Here is a 10000-nt window from a genome sequence, read left to right as displayed (position 1 = left end):
TGTGGCTGCGTGGATATGATATTTGAGTTTCCTTGCTCACTCATACACATGATGGAAACATCAGCTCACATGTGCTTATAATCGTCTCCTCTCCTCGTTGAAGGCGTCATCACGGCAGGCTCTATAGTCTATATATAGGGGCGGCTTTTAGTGCCGTGGTAATCACAACCTCAATTTCTTTATCAATATTTTTTTTATTTGCAATTGTCGAAGTTATAAAGATTTCCGTTGAGGGCGCTCTTTTAATCACCTCCATACATAACTGATAACAGTCTATCCAATTTCTGTTCTGCAACAAAATTTTGTTGCATCCAATCACATCACTTCAAGTATGTGTTCCTTGATATTTACCTCATCTAGGACCTTAATGGTAGATAGAGTGATTGACAGGTGTCAATCATTATATGAACTGTCAATCATTAACTGCTGATTAGTCTTGACACTTGTCAATTATTTCTTACTAAGAAAAGGGTAGAGAATGATTGGCAGGTGTCAATCATTCTGTGAACTGTCAATCATTAACTGCTGATTAGTCTTGATACTTGTCAATTATTTCTTACCAAGGGTAGATAGAGAATGATTGGCAGGTGTCAATCATTATATGAACTGTCAATCATTAACTGCTGATTAGTCTTGATACTTGTCAATTATTTCTTACCAAGGGTAGATAGAGAATGATTGGCAGGTGTCAATCATTATATGAACTGTCAATCATTAACTGCTGATTAGTCTTGATACTTGTCAATTATTTCTTACCAAGGGTAGATAGAGAATGATTGGCAGGTGTCAATTATTATGTGAACTGACAATCAATAACTGCTGATTTGTCTTGAGGGTAAATATTCTTTGCATCAGTCAGAAACAAAATGCATGACAAGTACAGGCAATCGATGAGTCCACAGTTAGATTTTATTGGATCACATTTATTGAAAGAATGATTGACAGATATTAATCAATCACTACAACCAATCAATGAGTCCATATCGATACACTTTATTGGATTACTGTCCTTGGAAGAATGATTGATAGGTGTCAATCAATCACTAGAGCCAATCAAAGAGTCCATATCACTAGATTCACTATCAACTTCTACTAGTTCCTCCTCTGCTTTCCTCTTTGTAGCTTGATGTTTTGACATGGATAAAATGTACTGAAGACTGTAACGGTTGGTATCACATCTGACAAAAAAAAACAAAATAAAAAACAAACATAAAATTGTATTTTTACTAAGTACTAGCCTAGTCTCAATTACCCAGAATCCTCTGACATGTGATTCGATTCTGACCAATGACAGCTTGTGTAAGAAAGTTGAGGTGTAATAGTCTCTTCTAAATAGGTCATGTGATTCGATTCTGACCAATGACAGCTTGTGTAAGAAAGTTGAGGTGTAACAGTCTCTTTTAAATAGGTAATGTAATTCGATTCTGACCAATGACAGGTTGTGTAAGAATGTTGAGGTGTAATAGTCTCTCATGTGATTCAATTCTGACCAATAACAGCTTTTGTAAGAACTACTCACAATGTAGCAAGGTCATCCTGCCTTCGTATGACACTTTTTTGTAGATTTGTCAATATACTCATTACGGCCCTTGACCTTGACTTTAACTGTGACCCATGCAGTGTTAACAGTTGATTACACCAGGCTAAGTAGAACTCCACATGACGTGACGACTCCAGTTGGGTTGCTAGGTAACCAAGCATCTTATCAACATAGTTTTCTGGTAGATTTTGACAAATCAGTTCAACTGAAAGAGTTAAACAGATGAAACTTTACTAGATCGTTATGGTAACTGGTTAGCGATTACTGACAAGGTGAAGGTCTCTAAAGCAGCAACATACATAGTCGATTTTCCAGTTCCAAGATGCATTGCGCGAGATGACAGCTTTTATGTTGTTACAGTTAGTCTTGTTTTGTCTATAATATGTTTGAAATAACATTTTTATGAGGAATTGATGGAAAACCAGGTTGGCCTTTTGATTTTGAGTGATTTTATAGAACAAAGACAAAACGCCATCAATGATATAGAGGGATTTTACAGGTAAACTCAGGGTACAGTCAGGTGGCAACCATCCCCTGAGTAGCACGTACAACCCCCTCAGTGCGTACACAATACATGGCATTGTATGGAGAGATGTGCAATGCATCTTGGAACCGGCAACAGGTCTATTGCTGACTTCACAGGTCATTCATATGGAAATTTACCGTCCAATTCTCGGTAACTATAATAGCATTTTACCCCATGCTAGAGGGTCAAAATAGAACAAGAAGGTCAACTCATTCTCACATGCATATAGTAATGTGAAGCACGTGGAGTGGAAGTTATGGTGTCGGCCAAAAAATTGATTGTTTGTTATTTTTCGTTATTTTTCTGATGCGCATAGGCAGTAATATTCTATTTCATGTACCGAAATTTACTTTTAGATGCTTCCTGTATTAGATGTTAAATATTAAAACTGAGTTCAAAGTTGAGAGTTCAAAGGTTAAATAAATGTCTTACTTTCACCGGGTGGTATACTTTCTGCTACTTCCTGTATAAGGTGTTTTTCATTCAGTTTAAAACTCAACATCAACGCATTGGAATAGTCTTTCTTTTGCAATGTACTTCTTATCGTGTCAGGGGTCACATCAATGCTGAGGTCATAGGGGTCAAAGTTCATAGCTTGGTCCAATGAGTACACAAGGAGTCCTTCTGTTGTTGTTGCAGCCCAAGATCGACCTGTTTGAGACAAAAATGAAGATGTAGCATATATGTGGTGTTTTAGTGTAAGTTTTTTAAAACCAAAAATCACATTTTTTTTACCCAAATCACACGCCGATGGTAAGATCATTTTGATTTGAACAAATTCCCAACTAGACACACTAGGTAATATACCTACCAAATATCATGGTAATTGGTCCAGCAGTTTTTGACTTTAAAGTGGCCATATGGATGAGAATTGGGTATTTATTTTGGATTTTTAATTTATAAAACAATTTTATCATGGCTTCCTACTTGAAAAATGATGTGAAATAACATATGCCAATTCCTTGTTTGTAACTCAATAAATTGCAGAAGATTGATAAATATGTAAAATCTTTGCTTTTGAGGTACAATAACAAACATTTTACACATATTTTAGCTTACTGCAATTTATTCAGTTACAAACACAGACTTACATGTGGTCGATGTTGTTTCACATTGATTTTCAAGTACGGAGCCATGATAAAATTGTTATATAAATTAAAAATCCAAAATAAATACCCAATTCTCATCCACATCTTTCAATACAGCCTATCAAATTTATATCATTACCTGTTGGTGAAAACTTGACAGATGAGACGTTAATTTCTGGTTTGAAAGATCGTGAACTCATGTCTCCTTTTTTGACGCCAGGCAACGATAACACTTTCTGTTCATCATCATCAATATCATCAATTAAGGCAACACTTCCAAAATCCGTCATCTTTCGACGATTCAGAAACTCCTGAGAAAAAGATAAAAGTTGGACAAGATTTTGAAATTCAATATTTTTCTGTGATATTTCTGTGTTTCCATGGCATCGAGGGACAGGTGAAGTGTCATTAAAGTGACCATATGGATGAGGATTGGGTATTTATTTTGGATTTTTAATTTACAAAACAATTTTATCATGGCTTCCTACTTGAAAAATCAAAATGAAACAACATATGCCAAGTCTGCGTTTGTAACTCAATAAATTGCAAAGGACTGATAAGTGTCTAAAATGTTCGTTATTGTACGTAAATCAACGAAATTTTATCATGACTTCCCACTTGAAAAATCAAAATGAAACAACATAGACCAAGTCCTTGTTTGTAACTCAATAAATTGCAAAAGACTGATAAGCGTCTAAAATGTTCGTTATTGTACGTAAATCAGCGAAATTTATCAAATAATATATGTTTTTTAGTTTTTTGCAATGTATTGAGTTACAAACACCGACTTCATCAATGTTGTTTCACATTGATTTCTCAAGTAGGAAGCCATAATAAATTATTTTGTAAATTAAAAATCCAAAATAAATACCCAATCCTCATCCATATGGCTACTTTAATTGAAGTTTTCCTTTCATATATCCATGTATGTCAGACTTACCTCCATTGCATCAAGTGACAAATTATGTGATATTTCGAACTTTTTCACCAAAATCTGTTCCTTGACGTTATAGATACAGATATGTTTAGATTTGCCAGCTGCCAGAATACATGAACCATCGGCTGAATAACACAGGGTTGTAAAAGCTCTGAAAATTATAATAAGATTAAGAACAATAACATATTAAGTTTTTGGGGTGGCTCACTTGATGAGATATTTTTAAATCATGCGAGAGCTGTCACATGACGTGCCATTACCGCATTGCACATTGCAGTGTGTAGCAAGCTAGGCAGTGCAGACTGCCAGCCGTACACAAATTTCTTCTTTTTTCTTTTTCTTTTTTCTTTTTTTTATACTGTAACAGTTTTTTTGCCAGCTGCTAGAATAGGTTACCCCTAAGCAGCTGAGCAACAAAGTGTTGTTAACATTCTGAAAAATAGTTGCTCCAATTCAATCATGTTATTGTGCTACTTATGGTTAATTGGTCCTGTAAGTTGTAACATATACATTTTCTTTTTTTATTATTGATATTTAGAAATATTCTGTGAAGATATCGTCGTTTGTTTTATCAAAAAGCTTGTGTAGTTTTAAAAGTTTTAAAAGTTCACAATATACCCATTGCCAGTTCCAAGATGCATTGCACGTCTATTCATACAGCGCCATGTAATGTGCACGCGCTGAGGGGTTTGCACGCAGTACTCAGGGGATGGATGTCACCTGACCGTGCCCTGGGTTCACCTGTAAAATCACTCTCTGTCATTGATGGTTTTTAGTCTTTGTTATATAAAATCATTCATAATCAAAGAGGTCAACATGTCTTTCCATCATTTCACAATGAAAATGTTATTTCAAACGTAATAAAGACAAAACAAGACTAAACATAACAAGATAAGCGACGTCCTCTTGCGCAATGAATCTTGGAACCAGAAAATTGACTATTGCCTTACTTTGACTTTGCTGTATTTTTTGCCGTAATTAAATCAGTTTCTTTACGTCCACTTCCTAAATCATGCCTGCCTTCTATACTTCCGGTCTCTGTACTCGTGCCCACGTCAAAGAAGGTTATCTGACATTTCAAGGTTGCTACGGCAACTTCTTTACCATCTGGGCGATATGCGACACATAATGCTGTCATTGATGAAAGAAAAAATAAATTTATTATTTTTGAAAATATCATAATTCAAAATTTATACTGTATTTTGAAACTTGAGAAACTACAGATAGAATCTTTGACTGAGGTTTCATTTATGGCTGAAGATAATGTACACCTAGATATTTTTGGTACTAGAAAATTTTACAATTTTAAATTCTTCAACTAATTCCAAAAAACTAATGTTATAAATTTCTAAGCCTGGTGCACATGTACAAGAAGTCATTTTAGCGACTGCTTATCTTCATGTTCCGAAACTAACCTTCAATGCTGATATGTCATGAAATCACACACCTTTGTGCTTAGCATTCTTTGCATACTGATGCAGTGGATAACCCCCCCCCCCCCCCCCACACACACACACTTTTTTTTCTTCTTTTTTTATTGCATAAACAAACACAAAAAACTACAACACAAACAAGAAGGAATAAACAACCCACAAACAAAAAATGTTGTCCCTAGCTCCTAAAAACGCCCATCCCTTGATCTATGAATAACAAGTCTCCATTGTTGACACATCCCCCACCAACCAAATGTCAAAATCACAGTCATCAAACAGTGAACTCTATACATACCATCTGAGTTCACAAAAAATGATTCTCTGACTCCTTTACGTTCAAATACATCCCATAATTTCATAGTCCTGTCCCATGATGCACTAGCCAAGATGGTGTCCGATGGGCTAAAACTGAGTGAGACGATAGGGCCCTCATGTCCTGCCAGCACCTAGCAACAAAGACAACAACAATTTAATTTCTTGGTTAATTGACAACCTGACTTTTGCTCCAAATACTCCACATTTTACTTCTTTTTCTTCTTCTTTTTACATTAAGGATTAACATCATAAATGAATGCTCAGATCCTGGAAATGCGAAGTGTGACTGGTGTGCGTGAATAATTTTAAATAGAAATACATAGCAACAATTGCTATGGTTACATTGTTCAGTTCATTACAAACTCAACCTCTAATTTGAAAGTAATTCACATGACGATGCGATAATGTTATCATATTTACATCAATGCTCCAATAGGGAACTTGCAATCCAAACTGAGCATGCTCAGATGCAAATGACTATGGGATTATCTGTGGTTATTGTATTACCTAATCTGGAGCTACTGATAAAATAAACCTCCCACAATGGTCAGGGTAACTATGAATTGGTCATTTGTGGTAACAAACAATGTAACATTATTGTTTACAATGCTAATTGATTAGTATTTATTATCACATTTCCCATGATGCAACATTCAACATGGCGGGTTTGTAAGTTCCCTATTGAAGACATTAATGTTGTTTGTGGTAAGAACAGAATGCTGTGCTATAACCATACTGGGTATCTGTCTGACACTTTCCTGTTTGTGTTTTCTTACCTCAAGTAATCTGCCTGTTTGTAATGACCATACAAATATTTCAAAAGTGTCCACTGATCCGGCACATACTATCTCACCACTATTATCCAACGCCAGACACTGGAATTGTGCCGGGCGTGGTGATGTGAAAGTACGGAAATTCCGGTATCTGAAATGGAAAGAAAGCATCATGTTAAAATTCCTGGGAAAACCTGGTTTGTTGAAACTGAACTACATCATTCTTATGTATAGACCTAGTTAATTTAATGACACCTAGTTGTAACATACATGTACCCTGCAGTGGTAAAAAACAAATGACCACTAATCTAGTAAATATACATATTGTCATTTTGTCATCTCTCTCTCTCTCTGACTGTACCAATGTAATATAGTTTTATATTACCTGTGCATATCAAATGCTCTGACTGTACCATCCAATGAGGCTGATATGATGACATGTCCACTAGATCCGAACTGTACAGCAGTAATGGCCGCTTTGTGGTCTGTGAATGTTACAAAACAAAACCCACTACTTGTACTCCATACCTTGACCTGTAAAATAACCAAACAAAAAACAATATTACCCTCATATCAGGTTAATATAACATATACCCACACAGTAATCAGTTTACTAGTACTGTACAGTAGTAATGTTAACCAACTCTGGAAAGTCAATAAAAACAATAATACCCTCATAGAATAGTAATATAACATATACCCAACTTACTATCTTCACCCCCGTTAGAATATATCAATCATCTCCAAAGATATTATAAACAATATTACCCTCATATAAGGTTAATATAACATATATCCACCTTTAATGTCTTCACTGCCTGTTACAATATGTTAATCATCTGAAAAGCTAAATAACAATATACCTTCTATGAGGGTAATATAACATATACCCACCTTACTGTCGTCACCACCTGTTACAATACGTTGACCATCTGAAAAGCTATTATAAACAATATACCTTCAGATAAGGTTAATATAACATATACCCACCTTACTGTCTTCACCACCTGTTACAATATTTTGACCATTTGAAAAGCTAAATAACAATATTACCCTCAGATAAGGTTAATAAAACATATACCCACCTTACTGTCTTCACCACCTGTTACAATATATTGACCATCGGGGGAATAATCTAGACTTGTCATGTTGTTAAAATGTCCTTGTTGTTTGAGTACATAGGATTCACTCTGCCATTCCCAGACAAGTAGTTGTCCCAGACCAGAACATCCCAAAGCTATCCAATCACCAGTGGGGTTAAAGGTCACGGCTGCTATGCTTTGATCTGAAATGCTAATAGTTGAATATTACAATGGTCACTGTGAGGAATAGATGAAAATTTTGAATTTCATTGGCATTTCAAATTTTCCTAGTCCAATAAATAAAGTCTGGTAGTTTATTTATTTAGTTGTTTGGTATTACTAACCTCAGTGAGTGAATACAATTAAAATCCTGCAGTTCATGTACCGGGTAGTTAGTTGTTTGTTATTACTTACCTCAGTGAGTGGGTACAATTGAAGTCTAGTAGTTCATGTGTTTAGTTGTTTGGTATTACTTACCTCAGTGAGTGAATTCAATTAAAATCTGTTGGTTCGTGTTTTTATTTGTTTGGTATTACTTACCTCAGTGAGTGGATACAATTAAAATCTGGTAGTTCATGTAGATGGAAAACACCAGATTGGAATCCAGTCACCAAAATGTGACTTGGTTTATGATAGTTTGCACAGGTTAAATTATTAAAGTCACCTTCCTTGTTGAAAAAATGTCTGTGAATTAAAAACAACAGAAGAAATATTAATCAATCAATCAATCAAATTTCTATTTCTATACCACTGATATCCAGAGCAATGTTCTGTTCAGTAGCATTGAAAGGCTAAATCACACCACATGCTTTGGTTAACAAATAAGTCTCCAATTTTGATTTGAAACAATCCAGGCTGGAGGCTTGGCGAACGTCAAGCGGCAAAGAGTTCCATAATTTAGGGGCGACATATGAGAATGAACGACCTCCATAAGTGACTTGTCTGTAGTTTGTTGTTGGTGAAGAAACCTAATGCTGTTAGAAGATTGTGAGGTCTAAGAATCCAAAAATTTCCAGAAAACAACAGCAACAACAACAACAACAACACCATCCACATACTTTAATTAATCCTGTATTTTCCAACTTGTATACTTTTGTGTACAAATACCCCCCCCCCCCCCCCATGTTTAGGAAATATTTCAAATCTTGCAAAATTCACTCTGCTTACTTAGCTGTTCTAGTGTATTTAACCATATCTGTTGTACTGTTGTCCGTTTGTTCACTTGATTTCTGGTTTCTCTCCTCTTCATCTAGGTTGTCTTTGTGCGTCTGTTTGTCTTTCTTTTCTCCTGGTCTCAAATCTTCTAAATCAAAACTACTTTCCCACACATTGAGGGCACCATCTCTACTTACTGAATACACCTGAATTGATGTTGTTAAAGATTTAAAATTGATGTGTAATGTCATTTTTATTTATCAATACCCAAACAAATTAGGTATTGTGTAGACAGACACATAAACAGAGGGACAGGTGGACAGACTAGCAGATAGATTGGTGGACAGATATGCTGACAGACAAAAAAGGCAGACAGACATATATTACTAACACATCATCTCCAATTTACAAAGGATATATGCAATGACTTGCCTTCAAAGAAAGCTACTTCAATAACATTACGGGCAGACACAAACAGACGTAGACAATCACCAACAGACAGCCAGCCAGGCAGACACAAACATCCAGTCAGACAGACAGACAAACACCCAGCCAGCCAGCCAACCAGCCAGCCAGAGACAGACAGACAGACAGACACACACACAATCATCCAGTCAGACAAACAGAGACAAACAGACAGACAGACAGACAGACAAACACACACACACACACACACACACACACACACAGAAAAACATCAAGTCAGACTGAGAGAGAGAGAGACAGACAGACAGACAGACAGACAGACAGACAGACAGACAGACAGACAGGAACACACAAACAAACAAACAAACATCCAATCATACAGACATACAGAGACATTCCAACACATCATCTCCAATTTACAAAGGATACATCTAATGACTTGTCTTCAAAGAAAGCTCCTACAATAACATCTTTATGTCCACCAAGTGAACACATAACAAGGTTACTAAGATGTGTAGTTGCATGTACTCTACTTGTCATGTCTTTAGAACCAATCACCATAGCCCTGAAATACAAACATAATAGATGGTCTTTCAAAGGTTATTTACATTTGATAGAAAAACAAGTCCAGTTGTAAATCTGGTTGGATAATCATTGTATACATATCAATAAAAACATATGTAGACACAGGCACATATATATGCACAGATTGACAGACAGACACA

The 10000-nt window shown here is 35.8% G+C and overlaps 1 protein-coding gene across 1 annotated transcript in view; it reads right to left on the bottom strand.

Annotated features, from left to right (window-relative positions):
• Window positions 1–232: 232 nt before the first annotated feature.
• LOC144450177 (periodic tryptophan protein 2 homolog) overlaps window positions 233–10000 on the bottom strand; it is a 12790-nt gene continuing 3022 nt past the window's right edge. Inside the window, exons 6-18 of the mRNA XM_078140755.1 lie at window positions 9705–9840; window positions 8862–9055; window positions 8235–8378; window positions 7698–7905; window positions 6998–7146; window positions 6616–6763; window positions 5820–5970; window positions 5042–5222; window positions 4095–4242; window positions 3294–3465; window positions 2499–2717; window positions 1520–1745; window positions 233–1178 (exon numbers count right to left, since the gene is read on the bottom strand). Coding sequence (XP_077996881.1) covers window positions 1037–1178; window positions 1520–1745; window positions 2499–2717; window positions 3294–3465; window positions 4095–4242; window positions 5042–5222; window positions 5820–5970; window positions 6616–6763; window positions 6998–7146; window positions 7698–7905; window positions 8235–8378; window positions 8862–9055; window positions 9705–9840 — 2218 coding nt within the window. The 3' untranslated portion in view covers window positions 233–1036. The remainder of the gene's footprint in view (window positions 1179–1519; window positions 1746–2498; window positions 2718–3293; window positions 3466–4094; window positions 4243–5041; window positions 5223–5819; window positions 5971–6615; window positions 6764–6997; window positions 7147–7697; window positions 7906–8234; window positions 8379–8861; window positions 9056–9704; window positions 9841–10000) is intronic.

Source organism: Glandiceps talaboti, chromosome 19 (assembly GCF_964340395.1).
Source record: "Glandiceps talaboti chromosome 19, keGlaTala1.1, whole genome shotgun sequence".
In the NCBI taxonomy this organism is placed as follows: Eukaryota; Metazoa; Hemichordata; class Enteropneusta; family Spengelidae; genus Glandiceps; species Glandiceps talaboti.
Note: the sequence above shows the minus strand (reverse complement) of the source record. Positions and strands in the feature narration are given on the sequence as shown.